Source organism: Grammomys surdaster, unplaced genomic scaffold (genome assembly GCF_004785775.1).
Source record: "Grammomys surdaster isolate TR1022 unplaced genomic scaffold, NIH_TR_1.0 126118, whole genome shotgun sequence".
NCBI classification, from domain to species: Eukaryota; Metazoa; Chordata; class Mammalia; order Rodentia; family Muridae; genus Grammomys; species Grammomys surdaster.
In genome coordinates, this window is record NW_021620926.1 from 2,052,666 (window position 1) to 2,073,115 (window position 20,450).

The following is a 20,450-nucleotide window of genomic DNA, read 5'->3' on the forward strand; positions in this document are numbered from 1 at the left end:
TCAACAGGCTGGGATGTCCCTGCTTCATGGGTACATCTTCATGGGGACTGGGAAACCACAGCTATGGGACAAAGAAGCACTAAGTGTGAGTCTCTGCTATGCGGTAGCATAGACTCTTTGTGTTGTACAGTAGGCTGATTTTCTCAATTGATTGTCAGTATTAGTTAATAATAATCAAATTTCCTTCTCTCTCTCTCTCTCTCTCTCTCTCTCTCTCTCTCTCTCTCTCTTTCTCTTTCTCTCTCTCTGTATAGGGGATTGTCTTAGGGTTTTGCTGCTGTGAACAGATTCTATGACCAAGGCAACTCTTATAAGGACAACATTTAATTAGGGCTGGCTTACAGGTTCAGAGGTTCAGTCTGTTATCATCAAGGTGGGAGCATGACAGTGACCGGAAGAGCTGAGAGTTCTACATCTTCATCCGAAGGCTGCTAGGATGAGGGTCTTAAGCCCACTCCCACAGTGACAAACCTACTCCAACAAAGCTACACCTCCTAATAGCGCCACTTCCTGGGTCAAACATACAAACCATCACAAGGATGTATGCATGTGAATGTATTCATGTGTCCATGCGCATGTACACTTGTGGATGTACATATGGGGACCCAGGTCAACTCCAGTGTCTTATAATTCTCAACCTTATTTTGCTTTTGAGACAGAGTTTCTTATTGAACATGAAGCTTATTGATTTGGCTAGGTTGGCTAGCTATAGAGTTCCAGAGATCCCCCTATTTCCGTTTTTCCAGTGCTGGGATTACAGGTGAGTACTGGATTTGAAGTCAAGTCTTCACACCTGCAAGGCAAACACTTTAATGTCTGAACCATCTTCCCAGCACCCTTCCCAGGCTCTTAAAGATTTTTTCCCCTTTAAAAACCTCATGAGAGAAGACGCATTTGAACAATCTTTTTTTAATTAATATTTTAAGAAATGAGTAATGGGAAAGATCCCAAGGAGATCCTTAACTGCTGACAGATGAAACACTCTCAGAAGAGCATAGGAAACTGTGCACTTCAATTTGTAAACATGCTCAGCATGTGTGTGTGTGTGTGTGTGTGTGTGTCTGTGTGTGTGGTGGTGGGGGTGGGAACTGGAGCACAGTGAATCTGCAACTGAGGGAAATGCCCAAGAAGCCAGCAACATTGTTTCTTTCCACATGTCCTCCCAGGGCTACAGGCCTCAGGGGACCACATGCCTCACGGGTGGTAATTCCTTCCTCATTTCTAATCGGGTTGTCTAGCCCAGTACACTCTTCAGACTGATAAGCCTTGCCGCGAGCTACTGCAGCTTTGCGGAAAGACACTGCCTTGAACAACAGTGAACATAGTAAACAATTGGAAAAACACCCAGATTAGCAGCTGAGGATGGAAGCATGACCAGGGCTTGAGGAAAGACGGCTGACATCACCAGACATTGATGTATCCATGTTTCCCGGTGGTACAGCATAGAAGGACAGAAGTAGGCTGCCATATGCTTAGTACAATATTCCGGATGTGTGTGAAGCCCAGTACAACGTGTTTGCTCCTTGGTGAATGATGCCGGTCACGGCTAGCCGATAAGAGTTCAGTTTATTTTGGCAAGTATGAAGGGCACAGGACTAACTCTCACAGTAGTATTGGCTGAGCTCAAGGAGCAAAGGGATTTGATCAGGAAAGCATGCATGCATATTAATGGGTTATAATGAGCAAAGCACACTTCAGGTTACATGCCTTGTGGTTTTCGAGGAAGGGCCTCATCGGACACAAACAACTTGAACTGAAGTTAGTGATCATTTAGAGGGGCAGCAGCCTCTTCCTCTCGGAATCTGCTCCTAAAAGTCCTGCCGAGCTCCAGACAGATGTTGACACACCTTTTTCAGCAAATTCAAACACCTGGTTCTCGCGCTCCCACAGGAAAGCAGCCCAGGAGCTTGGCTGAACCGAGCTTCCAAGGTTTTCGGGTGTGTGTGTGGGGGGGCGTGGGGCAGAAGACCCTTATCTAACCTGTTGTATGTGTGTGGGGGGAGGTGGGAAGAACAATTTTGGGGCCGTGGAGGCATCGGCCTTTTTTTTTTCTTCAGCAGGTGAGGAGGAGGTGGTCTCCAGTGACGTGTAACCTTGCCACCAAAGGCAGAGGTAGGGCGACGCGGTTGGAGGCCCGGCGCTCAGCAATAACCTCCGCAAAGCCACATCGAACTCGCCCGAGGCAAAATAGAGAGGATATTACCAGCGGAGGGCGTGGCCTGCAACGGGGCGTGGCTCCAGACACGGGCGTGGCCTGGATCTCGGCAGGGCTTCAGCTATGGGGCGGGGCGGGGCCTGGGGCGGGGCTTTAGCGCCGAGAGGCGCAGGCGGCGGTGGCGGAGTGGAGCGGAGCGCAGGGGAGGAGACGGGCGGCCGTCCGCGCGGAGGGAGTGAGTCACCTGACCGCCGCTTGCCGCCTGCAGTCGGGCCGCGCGGCGCCTCGGCTCCGGTGAGTGGCTCGGGCGGTGCGGGCTGTCGTCCTTCCGTCCTTCCCGGGGGTCACCGGGGCTGGTGGCGGGCGGCCGCGCGGGCCTAGAAGGGGCGGCGGGCTGCGCGCTGTTTATGCGCAGCGCGGACTCTCCGGGCTAGCCGTGCCGGCGCCGCCCTGCTCCGCGCTCCGCGCTCCGCGGGCCGCGTCCCGCTCAGCCTGCTGCGGGGGCAAGGCCGAGCCGGCCGGGGTTCCGGGACCACCCGGCGGTCCGCGCTTCCCTTTGTTGCAGCTTGGCGCACGTTTGTAATTTAGACTCGCACAGCATCGACAGAGTGGATCTCGGTGTTAACGACACCAGCTTTTGTGTTTGTGTCGGGTAGGGCCAGGGCCAACGCGTTCTCGATCTTCTCCGGTACTTTGGTGTCATTTAGTGGAAATGCGCCGGTGGCTTTTGATGTAGTGAGCTCTCTACGTTTAGCGTGCGCTGAGTCAAGGCAGACGTAGTAGTAATTCTGAAAGAACGTGTGTGGGAAAATCCAGCTCCTTGCGACAGGCTTGGAAGAACAAAGACTTTTTTTTGCAGGATGCTGTTCTTTTTCTGGAGAATTGTAGAGTTGTGACTGCTCGCCTTGGAGGATGCCCCTGCTGGGTCATTGTTTAGGTATTGGAGCACTCCTTTAAGCCCACTGGGTTTGCAGGGAAGGCAGGTCAGAAAGATTAAAGGGTGACCACTGTAGATTTGTTAGTAGCCGAGCCTTTGAGCTCTACAAACATTCAGAGAAATGGGAAGAGGTATGGGTTGGCCTATTCTTCCTGCTCTTGTGGTAGTGGTGCAAGCTCTGGGCTGGGCTTGAAGGCGCTTGCCACTTCTGGCTTTGGACATCGTAAGGGAGTCTAGGGGAAAAAAAGGCTCCTGATGAGTCATCTTGGAGTTGGGTAGCTTTGGAGGAGTGATCGCCTCTTGTTGTTTAACCGTCGGATCTGTCAAGTGGCTTCCCTTTGTTCGCTACGTTGGTTGGATAACAAGGTAGGGTGACTCTTTAAAAGAGTTTGTGTTGCTGAGTCATTCACCCCAGTCTGAGAGGTAATTAGGAACAGCTGGTGCAGATACGCGCCTCGCATCACATGCCTCCACTATAAAAGGCTGAGCTGCACACACAAGGGGTTGCTTCAGGAGGCCGGAGGGGGCCCAGCTGCGGGCTGTGTTTTGAGACAGGTAATCAGTGGATGACGTGGGAGAGCATGCTTAGGACGTGGCCAAGTAACACCGAGGTGGTGTTTAAACAGCAGCCTCGTGGCCTACTGCGGGAAGAATCAATTTGTGCTGCAGGAAGCTGTGTCTGAGAGATTTCAGATAGAAGTAAGGCATTCAGCAGGATTGTAACTAACGAAACAGTATTGTAACATTTCATTCCTTTGCTGTCCTTGATTTGCCTTTTGGTATTGATACAGAGTGGTGGATACATGCTTTAATTACTCTTTATAAAAGTTTATTTTTTATGAGGCCACAAAGGGGATTTCCTATTAGGGCTTTTAGGTTTTCCTGCATAACTAGTTTCTGGGGTCAGAGAGGTGATAAAGAATAGAATCAGCAGGTCTTCTTAGGTCAAGCTAAAGAAGAGGGGTCTATGTATGTGTCTGCCTCACTCTTGATTTTATGGATCTTGTGTGATTTCTTTTTCCTTGGAAAAAAAAATGAACACACACTCACATCAGTCCTCGGTGCAAAGTTTGGAAAAGGAAACCCGTATGAAGAGGAGGAGAACTGGATTCTTCCCTTTAACCAAAAGAATGATGATTTTAAAAAAATATTTATTTATTTATTTATTGTTTTGTACATGTATTTGTGCAGAGGTCAGAGGACAGTTTGCATTTGTGGTTCTCTTTGTTTATCCTGTGGGTTCTGGGGCAGGACCTCAGGTCATCAAGCTTGGTGGCGAGTGCCTTCATCCCCTCAACGGTTGCATGGGCCCCAAGAACGATACCAAATTCTTTATTATTGATGGTCATTCCTTTAAAACATCTGTAGCGGGGAAGTGGTTGGTGTGCTGGTTTAGATTTAGGGGTTATCAATCATGTCTCTTTTAGATGTTAGGAGATTTCAGGTACTGTACAGGATGATTGATCTAACATGAAAATACCCACAGCAAGAAGTAAAAGAAGCAGAGTGACATCAATATTTGCATATTAGATAATGTGACTATGCGCACTCTATCCTTTTTTCTATTGAAGAATATAAAATTTACTTTCCACTATTACCATTATTCCAAGTCTACAACAGATTTCTCTGTGTGTGTGTGTTTAATTTCTGATCTCTTCCTGAGAAGGTGTAGTTATTCAAAATATTCTTTTGGAATACAAATTTCATTGGATTTGTAGGTGGTTGGTGGTGTGTGTGTGATCCGAAGAGTATCGGCTAGAAGGCTTGATAAGTTACGCATTGGAATGTAATATTTATAACAAAATCTTTAAAATTACAGCCTTCTCTTACCCTTTGGAAGCCTGTGGATTTCCCTTTTTTTATATTCTTGTGATTATTATTAAAGCTGTGCATTTAGATAATCCTTGGGAAGTGGAATTCCTTAGACTATCAACCTCTTAGAAGTAGTTATTAGTGTTTTTTTTTTCTTTTACATTTTTGTTTTAATCTCTCTCTCTCTCTCTCTCTCTCTCTCTCTCTCTGTATGTGTATTTGTGTAAGGTTTGAGGACAACTTGTGGGAATAGGTGCTCTCCCTCGACCACACGTGGGTCTGGGCACTAAACTGCAGCCTGAGGCTTGGCAGCAGGCACCCTTGCCCACTGAACCGTCTCACTGGCCCGGGAGGCACGGCTACTGTTTACCATTCAGTTCCACCTCAGAGCCTATGCCTTTGTACCTCTGTACTGTGGTGGTGACTCTCTCAAGAACATCTACAAAACTTGTTAAAATGACTAAGTCTCAGTGGACTCTTCACAGAGCAGGCAGCTTGCTCTGTCTCAGTGGACTCTTCACAGAGCAGGCAGCTTGCTCTGTCGGCGGCTGAGGTTTTTAACAGTCCCCTCCCTTCACTTTTCTTTCTGTTCGTGGGATAATTGAATCCTGAGTCTCTTGAGGAATGAAGGGATTATTTTAGGTGGTGGGATGGATGATTTATGAGATTCTTTTGAGTAAAAAAAAGATATGCCAAGTAACAGACTCAGGTGATGTTCGACGCATGGGGAATGTGAGTGCTGTTTGCTAAGCCCAGACTTTTTGCAGAGAGAAACATTTCAAAACTGTAGGTAAAATAGTGATTTACATCACTGTCAACCCCTGGCTCCTGGTGTAGTAGTACATGGCATTGACACCTAAAGTTGGGTTCCCCGTACAGTTGATAGAGAAGCCATATGCTCTGAGTGGGAGATAAAGAACTGAATTGCTAAAGATCGTGTTCCAGCAAAGTCATCATACTTATGCCTTGGGGTCAGCTTGGAACTTGTGTCTTGCTGTTTCTGAAAAATGGGGGTGATGATGCTGGTGGTGGTGATGGGGATGATGGTGGTGGGGATGGGGATGATGGTGGTGGTGGTGGGGATGGGGATGATGGTGGTGGGGATGATGATGGTTTTCATCATAAATTGCTGTGAGGATTAAGTGTGTTACTGTGAATCAAGTGGTCAGGACATAAATTGTTAGGTGCTATTTTCTGTTGTCTATTTCTGTTGTGCTATTTTCTAGAGTGAGGCAGGTTGGATGCTTTTCTTACATGGCTTTCTTAGGTCCTTCTGGGAGCTGAGCGAGCGGCTACCAGCACAGGTGAGCTGGAGGCTTGCCATACATACGGCAGGTGTTGCCACTAGAAATACAACTCAAGAGGACCCTGATGCTAAGTTGGTAGCAAGGTTTCAGGCTGGTGCTTTTGGGCTCTCAGCCTCGGCAGAGCTGTGGAGCACCCCATTCCGCTGTGCTAGTTAAATGTAACTGGGTTTTGAAGCAGTAAAAAGTACTTTGAATTTTCTGTTTGCATCCTTGAATCCTAGTTGAGGGTACTCTCACCGCCAGATTTAGCAGCCACTAAATCTGACCTTACTAGTGCCGGAATGGAATTGTTCTCTTGGTTCTGCTTCCCGGACTCCGTCCAGTTTATGTGGAGCATGTATAATACACATTTACCCTCCAGCCTGTAAGCCCTGGGTTTCCTTTAGATGACAAGCCTGCAGAGAGGTTACCTGTGATAGGGACCCAAGGACAAGGTGTGTTTAGCTGCAGTTGTACCTGTGATGGTTCCTAATGCACATCAAACACTTGGATTTCAACTCTGTTCAACCCTGTGTGAGTGAGTTCCTGCTGGCGAGATTTGTCTGTCCCTCCCCCAACCCCAACATGCTCAATGTGCCTTGGCTCTGTTTGCTTGCTAACCTGTCTGATTGCACAGCGACCCAGTGTGGGCTAGTTCTGGTCCTCTGGGCTTTGAAGCTTGGCTGTTTGTAGCAGTTTAGTGGAGATGGTGTTATGTGTCCTTGACTGTATACTGAGTTGACACACTTAGAGGTTTTGAATTTCTTTTATCATACTCCATGATTATTGAGGAAGTGGCTGGAATTCACTCATTCTTCTAAGCCTTCTCTTGAGATAGAGAAGAAACAGATCTTGAAATTCACTTCTTACCTGTAATTAATGTAGAGTGGATTGAGCAGATATAATTTGGGCTGTGGTGCTGTGCTGTCTCCCATCTTGTATACCTAATATTTTCTTTCTTTTCATCATTCTCAGAGCAGACCTTTCTTACTTCCACATAGGATCTCAGAGTTTACTAAAAATTGCCCCAAGGCACCTGGGGAACAAAGAAACAGGGGCTGTCAGAGTCCTTCCTGGGTGTTTAACTAACTGCTATTAGGGTACCTAGATTGCCCTGAAGCTGGCCAGCTACAGGCTCCCTTCTCAGCATTGGGAGAGTTTGGAAATGTTCACAATGCACTGAAGTTGTGTGCAAATTATATTCTGTTAAAAGGAAGTGTAAATGCATTTTCTCAAAGCCCTAGGATAGTCTTTGTTCAAAAGGATACTTTTGTAATAAAATGATTACTACTGGTTTCTGTCTGTCTTAGTGTTGCGTTGCAGTGAAGAGACACCATGGCCACAGCTGCTCTTATAAAGGAAAGCATTTGTCTGAGGCATTTGTACAGTTTCAGAGGTTATCTGTTTTCATGGCAGGGAGCATGGTAGCACACATGGTGCTGGAGAAAGAGTTGAAAATTCTTCATTTGTATCCACAGGCAGCAGGAAGAGAGAGATCAGACTCTGGGACTGGCTTTGGCTTTTGAAACTCCAAAGCCCACCTCAGTGACACACTTCCTCCAACAAGGTCATACCTTCTAATGTCTGTCAAGCGGTGCCCTTCCTTCATGACCAAACATTCAAATCTATGAGCCCGTGGGAGCCACTCTTACTCAATCTACTATCCTATCTGATAATGTTTTTAAAGTCTTTGGCAATTTTTAGATGGGGTCAGTGACACTGGACAGTTGCTTTCTGATTCCTCCATAAGTCTGAATTTCACGCAGAAGTTTCTTCTGGCAGAGCCTTTTTGCTGTTCTTCTGTAGCTTGGACATTAGCAGTGGGCCATGTGTGTTTCTAAGATGTAGATTAAACAGTAAAGTGATGTTTCTGCCCTCCTTCTCTCTTCCCCAACCTTCTGTTCTATTGCTTTTGACCGAGGAGGTGAAGACTTCAGCATCCACAGGAAGGGGTGGGGAAACCCACCCCACTCCCTGCTTACTGGTGTTTTCCTATGCTTAATGTTCTCTCTCTACCAGAAGGATGCCAGTGTCCTTTTGATGTTGGCTCAATCAGTTCAGAGAGTTGATTACAAAATATAAAGCTATAAACATTTATTAATGTTTTCATATATTTATTAGGCTGTAATTCCAGAGTAAGTGGTTTCTGGCCAGAACAGTAATTTTATGTGTATATTTTATATTTAACCACTAGTTTTGAAGTGAAAACTGATTACTGTGTTGGCTCGGGTGTCATTTCCAAGGAACTGATGTTTATTTACTGTACTTTCCTGACTTGTCTTCTTGGCACAGCACACAGCTTTCTCCTGTGTAAGAGCCATCTTTTGAATGGGAAAATGGGATGAATCAGCAAACAAATTTATGGATTTTTAAATATATGTATATGTATATATATATTACAATAAATATTGTGCATATAATACAATACTATAAATATATATGCAATATACATAATATAAGATAATATCTATTATTAAAACATATATTTATTCTTTCCTTCCCTTCCTCCCTCCTTCCTTCCCTTTTTCCCTCCGTCCTTCTCTCCCTCCCTCCCTTTGTTTTCATTTTAGTAAAATACTTTGTTATTGGACAGGGTTTTGCTGGTCTTGAACTCCACAACTCCCCTGCCTCCACCTCTGGAATGTTTGAGTCCTAGGTGTGCCTGACTTAGCAGGTGAAAAGCATGGCGCCCTGCTGAGAGAGCATCTTCCAGTGACATACCTTCAGTTGTAGCACCATTGAAAGAAATCAAAGGAGACTGCAGGTGATGCTGAGTCTCTCTGTGGCCACTGTTTTGATACTCTTTTGATTATCTCTTTGTAGTAAAAGACTCCACGCGATCAAGCTCTGCTTCTTTGAGTTTCTGTGATCTGTGTTTTGTTGTGAGGGCTTACCTTCATCCCTGGTCTAGTTAGCTTCAGACCTCAAGTATCTGGGACCCCTTGGAGTAGTCTCTAGAGTCAGCTGACATGAGGAGTTGTTCTTGGTGGAAGGGCTCTGAGAGGACCATGTCCCCTCACCCACTCCCATTAACTGCAGCAGTGATCCTTGGGGTTCAGGATGGGTAAGGTATATTTTGGGTTTGATGGTGCTTTGTTCTTGCACTTCCAAACTCACACACAGATACTCGTGAGTGTGTGTAGATAGTAGGGTGGGCTGCTAAATTTATCTGAACATGTGTGACATCAAAGCTTGTTAGACACTCCATTTATGTGTGCAATATAGGAAACAAATCCTTATGGCTTTATATGCCAGGAATGTCTCTAGATATTGGCAGAACTTTACAGAGGTTACAGCTTAGTTAACAGGCCAGCAGACTTCTGTCACAGCATGGCCAGTTGTAGTAAAACATGCTAGGGAAGCAGGCTACCAGCTGACGTTTGGGGAAGTCAGAGGAGCCTTAGTCAGATGACTTCATGGCTCGGTGGAGGATACTGCTTGCGTTGGCAAGTCTGAGACATTCTCCAGAAGCTTAGCTGTGGATAAAAGTTGGAGATAGTGCCAGCATCTGTTCTCCCAGGGTTGCAAGATAGTTCATTTATCTCAATGACTGAGTTTTCTGGAAGGAGAGATACCTCCACTCCAGCCACTTTATCAGTGTATAAAACTTTCCTTAAAAGTCTGATAGATGTTGGCCTGTCACTTGCTTGTATCAGGATTCCCCCAAGCCAGGGTTCAGTATGTCAGCGTCCAGGGAAATGCTGGAACCGCTGACGGCTTTAATGGCTGACGTCTCTGTGTGTGTGGTGGCTGGATGTCTTCTTCTGTCACTCCCACACCATGGCTCTTTGTTTTGTTTCTTCTTTGATACACATCTCTCATTGAATCTGGAGCTCATTCATTAGCTTGGCTGGCTGGTCAGTACAACCCAGAGACGCGATTGCCTACGCCTCCTGAGTTCCCCGCAGTCTTAGTGCTGGGCTGACAAGTGTAAATTGCCACTCTGGGTGCTGGGGACCCAAACTGATTCTCATGCTTACAGAGCATGACCTCCCTAGAGCCAAGACACTTTTTAAAATAAAACTTCATGTGTATTTGGTGGTCGTTGGGCCATAGCTGTGGGATCCTGTGTTAAAGTCACTGGTAGACTTTCCACAGAGCCGGTCCTTTATGATGAGTGCAGGAAACCCCATTGTGAAGATGGAAATGTCACTTGTCCCTTAATTTAATTGACTTTTAAAATAAACATGAGCTGCATTTTAACTAAGGCATAATTTTTATGCTTATAGCTATTCTTTTTATTTATAAGGTAGTGTCTTTATAGCTGATAATTTGCAGAAATAGAAGAACAAGAAAAAATTACCTCAATATCTTGATGAATATCCTGGGAGTGTGGTGATGGACGACACCCGATATTACTGCTCGTGTTAATTTGAGACGCCTGTTTGGCATACATATAATAATTTGAGTGTATGTCTGGGTATGTGAGTCTGAAGATTAAAACCTAAGTCACGATTAGATCACAGACAAACAGGAGTATCTAGAGATCTTGGGTTTATATTCTTTCTGTGGCTTTAGATAAGCCCGTGAAGGTGGTTTGTGGGAGGCCAAGATGAGGTGAGATGTGAGGACAGCCTCAGTTCTCTAAAATCTGGAGGCTTTCAGGCAGAGGAAGGTTATCTTCATTTCTTACTGCTATGATAAAATACTCTGACAAGAGCATCTTAGAGGAGAAAGAGTTTACCCTGGATCCCAGGTCAAGTGTTTAGTCCATCTTGGCCGGGACATCAAGGTGGAAGGAGTTGGCTGTTGGCCACATAACCTCCACAGTTAGGAAAAGGAGAGATGAGAGCATTGAGTGCCAGCTCCGAGCTGGCTCCTCTGCCCCTGCTCTGAGGAATGATGGTCTTCCCACGAGGCTCTTCCCTCACAGCTGTGTCCAGAGGCTGACACTCCACCAGATGATTCTAGATTCTGTCAGGTTGATAATTAACAGACAACAGCCTACCAGAGAGATAGGTTGGAAGTTGGTGAAGTGTTGGGATCCTGGCAGCCCAGTGATTGCAGGGAGGGGATGAAAGGGTGTTGAATGTTGCTGAGGGAACTTGGAGGAAACTGACAATTTGGCTTTGGTGGACTCACACGGAATTGCAGAGAGGGAAGTGGAGAGAGTGTCAAGTGCCCTTCCCAGGAAAGAAAAGTAGAGAATTCTAAGTATAAGTGTGTATTAGCCCGGGTTCTCTGCAGAACAACCAAGAGAACTCGTGTATATTAAGAGAGTTAATTAGATTGGCTTACAGGATATTGCCTGAGAGGTCCAGCGATGACTCTCTGCACTCTGAATGGCAGGAGGTGAAGCTGAGAACCAGAGCTGTGCAGTCTACGGGGCTGGGTGTCTCAGCAGTCCATGGGGCTGGATGTCTCAGCAGCCCCAATTTGGTACCAGAGGCTTGAAGCCTGGGTTCTGATATCTTCCAGGGATGGGTGCAGTGTAGACAGTGATAGTGGTCGGAACAGCTGGAAAATGAACTCTCCAGCGAGACACAAAAACAAGCAGGCAAAGAGTGAAAGCTGTTCTCGAGCCAGCAGTTCTCATCCTGTGGGTCTCGACCCCCACAGGGTCACATATCAGATATGCGTATCAGAGATTTCCATTGAGATTCATAACAGCAAAATTCATTATGAAGTAGTTACAAAACAAGTTTTATGGTCCGGGGTCACCACAACATGAATGGTGTGTTTAAGGTTCTCAGCATCAGTAAGGTGAAGTACTGCAGCAGGCAGTGCTGCCTACGTGTATGATGGGCCCTCACAGGTGTGCCCAGAGGCTTGCCTCAGGACCGCTTGTCAGGTCGACCATGTTGACCATCTCAGAGGAGATGGCAGGATCAAGAATTTAGAGGGACCTCTGTATTACGGTTTGGCGATAGGAGTCCTGCGTAGCCACATCTCCCCTCACACCCTGTACCACCTTTTCTTAACTCCTAATTTGGTCAAAATCTAAGATTTTAGTTTAAAGTTGATTTTTCTCTTTTGGATGCCTTTCCTATTTGAAACAGAGGTTTTACTCGCAGTCAGTTTATTCACAATTTATATATAACTGAATCTGACTGGGTTTTGTCATTATTTCTGTGAATGCCTCTCAGGTTTGCATTTAGTGAAATCAGTATGTTGTTTAGAATGTGAAAAGATAGAGGGAACAGCCTGATTCACCGGATCCTAACTGCAGAGATGCTGTATTTACTCAGATCTGGTGTTGAACTTTTTGGTGACCACCTCTGAGTCTGTAGGATGTTTGTGTATCAGTCTGAGACTGGTTGACTTCCTGTCTTTCTCTCCCCTCCCTCTTATACTCATGACGATTTTGTTTCTCCTGTTAAGAGCCCGCCTCACTCAGTTCTAAATAGCTTTTATTGTTTGCTTGGCCTCATTAAGATAGGACAGGATCATCTGAACCCTGATTTGTAACCTAAAACTGTGCCACATTGGAGGTGATTGAGGCAGGTCCCCTACTGTCACATGACCAGTCACTGCACTGAGGGAAGAAATGGAGGGGAAGGAAGGAAGAAAGAAAAACCTTCTATTTTTAGAAGGTATGACTGCATGGAAAAATGCGAATTTGCATGGAAGCTGCCACAATCAATGAGTTGGTTAACGTTGTAGGGCTCTGGTTCATAGCTCAGAAATATGTTGCAGTTATATAGTAAACATAGACAATAAAGCTCAAGAGCTCAAATATATTTACAGTGCTACAGAGACCACAAAACATACAGGAATAAATTCAGTAGAAGATGCACAAACCTCCTCTGCTCTAGACATCATCAGCCCTTGTGTGTGTCGGGGTGATGTCTAATAAAGCTTTATTAGTATCCCAAGCTGAGGCCAGATCACTTATCTGTTTTTATATATTTTGTATAATGAAATATTTGCCAACACCAACAAAAAAGAAACATCAGCTGTTCTTAGTATCAGTGTATAGTGAAATCATTCAGATGAGTGAAACCTGATAGTAGTACAAGACACAACCCATTAGCATATCAAAAGGAAAATTCATGTTAATATACAGTGACGGTGACACACGGCAGGTCATTAGCTTCCTGTAGCCAGGGACATGGAGGAGATGACTCTAAGTCATGTGGAGTTAGAACCTGTGTGCCTTGCTGCTGGTTTCATGGTTATATACTTACTTTTTCCTGGCTTCTCCAACAGTTCCAACTCCTTGCTTTTAAGCCTAACTTTGTTTTAAAATTTCAAATATGATATTTAGTTCTGAAAATATATAAGAGAGTCTAAGAATGGTGGCGTTCATGTTAGATCCCAGCAACTGGGAGGCAGAGGTAGGTGGTTCAAGGCCAGCCTGGTCCACAGAGTGAGTTCCAGAACAACCAGAGCTATATAGAACCTTGTCTCAAAAAAAAAAAAAAAAAAAAAAATCAAAACAAAAGCCAGGAAAACAATCTGAACAAACAAGGCATGACTTACCTATGTATTTGTTCAGATTGGGAAGAGGGAGAAGTCCAGCCCACGCGAGCTGCTCTCCAGTGTTGCCAGGGTCTGGGTGTCTTTCTCTACTTTTAGAAAGACTCCCCCCAACCCCCCATCCCTCACTGCCACTAAAGCACAAGGAGGTGTTGGGGGGAGGGAGACGGAGGGGAGGGGTGGAAGCAGAGAGAAGAGCGGTGGTGGGTGGGGAGCACAGCTGAAGAGGACCAGTTAGAACAGGGTGTGAAAGTGCTGGGTGAAGCCCATTGCTTTGTATGCTAACTTAAAAATGTGGTTTTAGAAAGCTATGCCTCTTTAGCTGTAGCACATTTTAACCGTTTCTCCAGGGGCTTCCTGATCTAGCTTTCAATCATGCCCTCTTGGAGGGTGCTGCTGGCCTCTGCTTTGCTGCTGTTGTTCATTTGGGCTTAAAAAAAAAAGTATTTTCAGCAGCATTTCTTGTCAAACCCTGCTTTAGGCTTCTTTAAGGCTAAGAGAACTGACCGAGTCTTACGGTTTTGGGAAGATGCTGCTGGTTTGAATTTCCATGAATTTTGATGTTAAGGTTTTTTGAAAACTCTAGAATGATAATTAAAAAAAAATTATAATGTTGAGGATTCTTTTCTGTGGGCAGCCTCATCTTAATTTTTAACATTTTAAAGAAAAATAAAAGCCACCCCCAGCCCAAGCCAAAGGGCTAAGTGTGTACGTACCATAGTGTGTCCATTGTCTGTCATCTACTTGAAAGAGTTATGTAAGGCCAACTACCAGAGTTCAGAACGCTCATATCTGGGTAGCTTGGAACTGACTTGGGGAGTTAGAAGTTGATCAAGAATCAAGAAAAGTGTTGGAGTCAGGAGCTTGCCATCAAAAGCCATGCAGTCCAGTTAGGTGGACATGAAGTCACCGCAGCTGATGAGGACAGCCAGAAGCAGAAGCATTGAGGAGAAGAACCTTCTAGAAAGGAGAGGAAGTCAGCTTCAGAAAGCTGAATCAGCTGCAGATCCAGGCACTGCTTACACAGAAAAGCCAAGATGAATGCCGTGTGTATCAGCTCTGATGTCCATCGGTCAGTGTTTGTCTAGACACGTACATATTTGTGTGTACACACATAACACACATACATGCATGCACACGATTGACAGGATTCTTTTGACAGTACTCTTTTCTCGTTAATTAAGTAGTATGGTTAAGTGAACAGTGACCAGCTTTTACTTCAGTACTTGCTGTAATACCTATTGGGTATCTTGTGTGACTGGCTGACAGCTGCTGCCTTGTTTACTTACCCTGGATCCTGCATTTGAGCATCTAGGGTGAGTTCTTGAATAAGCCTGTTTTTCATTTGTGTTCTCGTGGCACCTCATGTGTAGAGTGGTACAGGTAGCCGTTGTAAAAAGACCTTGTGTTATTGTTCAGTGAAGACAGAAGGTTTGGACAGTGGTCTTGTTTATACGGACAACATACATCATTGTCTTGGGATTTGTGTGGTAAATAGTTCTTCTCACACTTGTAGCTTTATCCTCACACACAAGGCCCTGCCATCTTAGGTCACTTTATGTTGAGTTTTTTCCTTATCTGAAGTGTCATTACATCGTGATGAATCAGAGCCCTGTGCCTTATTTTCCAGTGTCATTTTGAAAGTGAAAACACCAACCAAACAACAGCCCTATTAAAATGTAACTTGTACACCATGGGTAGAGAACAGACATTTCCCAACTGAAGTTCAGGAAGTTTTGAAGTGCATGTTCATCCTTGGTCAGCTCCAGAGAGTGAGTCAGCAGCTCTGTCAGCACACCCTTGCTTTGAGTGGGGCGGTGGCGCATTTCTGAGAATACAGAACTAGTCCAGTGTAGTGAGTCTAGGTTTGGTTTTAATAAGTCAGCAGTTTCAGATGTGGGTGCCTGCAGTGCTGTCCTTTGCTTTTAGGTTTGAGAAGTGTTAGAAGGTAAATGAGAGCACTGTCTTTCAGTACGTACTTAAACTCTGCTTCAGGTTAAGGATCTGCATAAGGTTAAGGTGGGCGTTGAACCGTGCATGGTCATTAGGTAGCTAAGGTGTTAGGTGAAGATGGTTACTGACACTTAGTTTGTAACACTCCTGGGTACTACCCCTCAGTAATGAGGACAGATGTTGAAGTGTCTTTGTCGTTGCAAGTCACTGTAGTGGTAGTGTTTGCAGTTGGTGGTCCTTACTCCTAAGCTACTTGTCTAGGGTTGTATCTCCAAGAGGTCTGAGCTGGGATCCTGAGGGCCTTTGTGGTTCTCAAAAGTCATCTAAGCACCTCATTCTGTGAGCCCTGATCAGTGCATTTCCATTCACCGATAGCTACGTGGAATGTTTGGATTTGGATTGTATTACATGATCTGGGATTGTATTAAAATGTCAAGCCATTTATTCAGCAGCAGATGTCTCTATCTGGGCAAGTGCTGTGTACTTGGATTGTGACAGAACACAGTCTAGACAAACTTGTGACATCTAGGCCAAACTTAAAGGTCTTGAGGAGTCAGCTGGCTGAAGTCATCCAAGAGGCAGGCAGATGGAGAGGGGCAGGCCAGAAGATGGCTGTGTACCTGAAGCCAGAGTTAAAGGAAGTTGTGAGCTGCCCAGAATGGGTACTAGGATCCAGACTTCCGCCCTCCTCAATAGCAAGAAACCTAACCCCAGAGCCATATCTCTAGTTCCTGGGATTAATTTTTAAAAAGTAGAAAATGTCAGAGTACTTTGTATGGGGTAAGAATTAAATGCTGATACATGACATTTTTTTTTTTTCTAGTTTTTAATTTTGTGTAACTACACTGGTACCCATGTAAGCTTGGGAGCAGTGTAGGAGAAAAAGTATTTGTACAAATGAGGACTTGGGTTAGAGCTGGAGAGAAGGGTAAGAGGCAAGGGCCCCAGGCCTCAGCACAGAATTGTATCATTGTGTATCTGTATCTGCCTAAGTGAGGAGTGTTTTGCGGGGGACCATGGGAGCACTGAGATCCCAAATGGGACCAGCACTTGATCCTCTGGGAGGGAGAGAGCCTAGCCTTCTTAGTGGGTTCTCATGGTGTTCAGATCAGTTCCTGATGCTCTCTGCCCACAGCTCCTGCTGTCTTTCCAAGGAGAAGAGAAATGGCAAGTTGGAAAGCTGTTGTGGGGTGAGACAAGGGCATACACAGAACGTTGGTGGAGAGGGCTGAGCTCCTGACGTTGCACACTGATGGTAACATCCGTCTCTAGGCTTTTCCGTGGCTGTGCTAAATGGACACGTAACACACCTTTAAAGGTTTTTAAGTTGGGAGGCAGGAAGGTGTAAGAGCCATCATGGGGCAGATGGTAGCTGTGGAGTCTGCCTTGACTGGAAGGTCAGTGTGGACAGCTGCCTTGAAGGAGGACACTCCTGGCCCTGGAGCTCCCATCCTTCTTCATTGGATAATAGGATATTGGAAAGGTAATTGCTTAGCAGTACCTAGTTATTCCTTTTGTTGATGATGGAAACACGAAAAACCATTTATAAAGAATCTATCTGTTCCTTCTGCAGAAGTACAACCCCAAGCTCTGCTCACCCTCATGTTTAATTCATAGTCAACTGTGCTGTTGTGTGCTCGGCTGGATCTGCTAAAGGCGGGCTGGATCCTTAACCTGATACAGAGTTTAACCACATACTGAAAGACAGTGCTCTCATTTACACTTCTAAGGAGTTTAATCTTTTACCTGTGTAAAAGCAAATGCGAAGCAGAAGAGAAGTTTTGAACTGATTTTGTGTGTTTATAGCTAAAACACCAGGACTGGGAGGTGGAAGTCACCTGTGCTCTGTGTGGACTGTGAGAGTAGTTATGATTTCTCCTTTCTCTCTTTTGTTGTATCAAACCTGAATGAGTGACAGTGTCTCCTTCCCTTACCCTCTGGTGGCCAGGCAGTGAGTCAGGTGTCAGGAGAAAAGAACGATGCAGAGGGGCTTCTGCGCTTGATCTGCTTCAGCGGGATTCACACTACTGGGCATGCTCAATACAGACCGTGGTGAGGGGAGGGGCCTGCGGGAAAGTGGCAACTCTTAGACTCTCAGTTACAGTTTCTTGTGTGTCTCAGAGTATGTGTATCAGAACAGTCATGTCAGAGATAAATAGCCATGCGTGTATTTCAGTTACCTCCTTTCTGCGAGTGCCACTATTATGCATGTGATCACAAATGTTTGGAAGCCACTTTATGTCCAAATAGGTTGTGATGACTTTCTCTTATGTTGTAACATTTCGAGGAAGGGAAAGGCTTTCTGTGCATTATAGACCATGTTCTCGGTGATGTCATGTCTTTGCCTGACTTTGACCTCCCAGAGTGCAGTGTGTAGAACTCAACTTCTGTGTCCTGAGGAGCCGCTTTCCCGTGCTGGTGACCCAACATCACCTTGTGCTGATTGGAGTCTCTAGATGGAAGGCACAGCCTTTTCCTAATCTCGCCCCACTGTGGGTGAATGGAACATGGGGGTTCGGGGGGAGGCTGTCATACCCAAATGTGTGACCTTCCCACCCTGTTCATATCAGTGGACTCTTGAGTAGCAGGTGGGATTCTGGCTGAAGGTTCTGGCAGCCCTTTGCCCAGATCAAACCTGTCCTCAGTGTGGATTGTCTTTCCTTTCAGATATCCAGGCAGCCCCGGCCTCAGGAAGTTCTTGCACTTTCTCAGATTCTTGCCTTAAAAGTAGAGCTGCTGCTATCGTCAGTGTGCTTTACTTGAAGCTTATTGAATGAATTTAGATGGTTCCTTTGAGACTTTGGTTTCATTTTTTTTTGTGTGTGTCAGAGACAAGTACATACTTTAATTTATACTCACAGTTTGTCGTTTAAAACACAGTTCCCACAGGATTTGTTAAGTGACATCTTCCATGTGTGTTTGCAGGTCGATGACAGTGAGAAGCATGCTTTCCACTGCTCTCCCTGATCCCATTTGCCACCCAGGATGTCTGTGAGTGAGAGTGCAGTGTTTGCCTACGAGTCCTCTGTGCATAGCACCAACGTCTTGCTCAGCCTCAATGACCAGCGGAAGAAGGACGTGCTGTGCGATGTCACTGTCCTGGTGGAGGGCCAGCGCTTCCGAGCCCACCGCTCGGTGCTGGCTGCATGCAGCAGCTACTTCCACTCGAGAATCGTAGGCCAGACTGACGCAGAGCTCACCATCACACTGCCTGAAGAGGTGAGGGGCCACCGAGGTGGTGATTACAACCTATTGTTACCTAGCTACCTTCTGGTTATGAACTGAAACAAACCCTAGTCTCCTGGGGAGATGGGTATCCCAAGGAGCATCACTGTAGCAACCCTTCTCCGGCATTTGTTGTAGGAATATTTACACGTAAAATTATCACTTTGGATGTTAACATTGAACAGTGGAATATTTTGATACAATCCCTACATCGTAGTCCACCTGATGGAGTATAAGCTTTTGGACAGCTTCTGGCTTAGGGGGTGCTGGCTGTGTGATTAGGGATCAGCACACTGGTTCAGGATGTGTGCACTCTCCTGAGACATTTCCCATGAAAAACAGGCAATGCATAAGTGGATTTCTCCTTGTTTTCTTTCTTGTTCTTAACATTGTGCTTTAGTGAAAGAAGTGATGTGTTGTCTTGACCAGTGAGATGGCTTAGCAGGTAAACACACTGGCTAAGCTGTTGACCTGGTTTAATTTCCTGAACTCACATGGTGGAAGGAGAGAAGTAAATCCCGCGCGAGCTGTCCTCTGACCTCCATGCATGGTGGCGTAACCCTTCCTCATCCCCCTTCCAATAAATAAATGTTAAAAATAAGAAGTGGTTTGTTGTCTTATTATGGAGCCCTGTTTTACACACGCATTTCCACCCTGCCTGTATAACTCAAGCTTATAAATATTATTGTCTCTGCCATTGTCTCAGCTTCAAGGGACTTGTCTGAGGTGGGGGAGGGCTGGCTGCACTATTCTTCCTGGCTCTGTTTACTGGAGTATGTGCTTTGGTAGTCATGGCCATTAGCATATTTTGACTTTGGACACAGAGTTGTAAGGGGAAGAGGAGGAGAAGGAAGTGTGTAGAATGGATTGTATATGAGGTATCATGCAGATGTTCCCCCGTTGGCCATAATTGGATGATCTCCAAACTAACCCCCAGGGAGTCTGTGCTGGTGCTGCATCTGTGTGGCTGTGGCTGGAGTGTTGAGGTGTGAGTCAAGGATGCCTTCCCAGTGTTTTACAAAGGGACGTGAGTCACAGCGGCGTGCTTTCTACAGCTCACATTTCTGGCTCTTTAAGGAGGTTCTGCAGGTAGAACAAAGTTTGTTTAATGGATTTTTGAGAGGTGTATATATTTATACACAGATATACATATAATGCATATATTTGGATGTTTCACGTTCATTCTGACAAAGTATAAGTCACATGTCTTCAAATATTTTAACTGTTTTATCACAGTAGATTGCAGACATTGCATATATTACTTAATAGTTTTAGCATATTTTGGAAAATTCTTACCAAAATTCTTATTAGGATTATTATATATCTGTTGCAGTTGCAAAGAGTAATGCAGAGTTTCCTTTTAGTCTTTGCTCAGTGTTCTATGGCTCACGTTTTATAATTAATAGTGTTCTCACAGAAATGTTGCTGTAGACACAGTTCACACCTGGTAGTCAGATGGCTGTTCTGTTATATGCATTAATTCGCTTCTGTAGAGTTCTGTGATGGTTCCTGTATTCATGGCCAGTTAGGATCTAGAGCAGCCGAGCACCCAAGTGTTCGTGTGCTCCTTACACTAATTCCTCCCCACACTTGGCCCCGGACCGCTTTCCCTCTTCTGGCTCCAGATGCTGGCCACCACAGATCTGTCTTCCTCTTGTGAAGT

General features: G+C 45.3%; 1 protein-coding gene across 4 annotated transcripts in view; it reads left to right on the forward strand.

The window, feature by feature from the left end:
* Positions 1-2,356: 2,356 nt before the first annotated feature.
* The window catches only part of Bach1 (BTB domain and CNC homolog 1), a 34,934-nt gene continuing 16,840 nt past the window's right edge, over positions 2,357-20,450 (forward strand). For 2 of the 4 annotated variants that reach the window (XM_028756364.1, XM_028756361.1), the window contains exons 1-2: positions 2,357-2,449; positions 18,488-18,781. In XM_028756364.1, coding sequence (XP_028612197.1) covers positions 18,548-18,781 — 234 coding nt within the window. In that variant the 5' untranslated portion in view covers positions 2,357-2,449; positions 18,488-18,547. Of the gene's footprint in view, positions 2,450-16,964; positions 17,046-18,415; positions 18,782-20,450 lie in introns of those variants that run through there. The other 2 variants (XM_028756362.1, XM_028756363.1) reach the window with 2 other exon arrangements.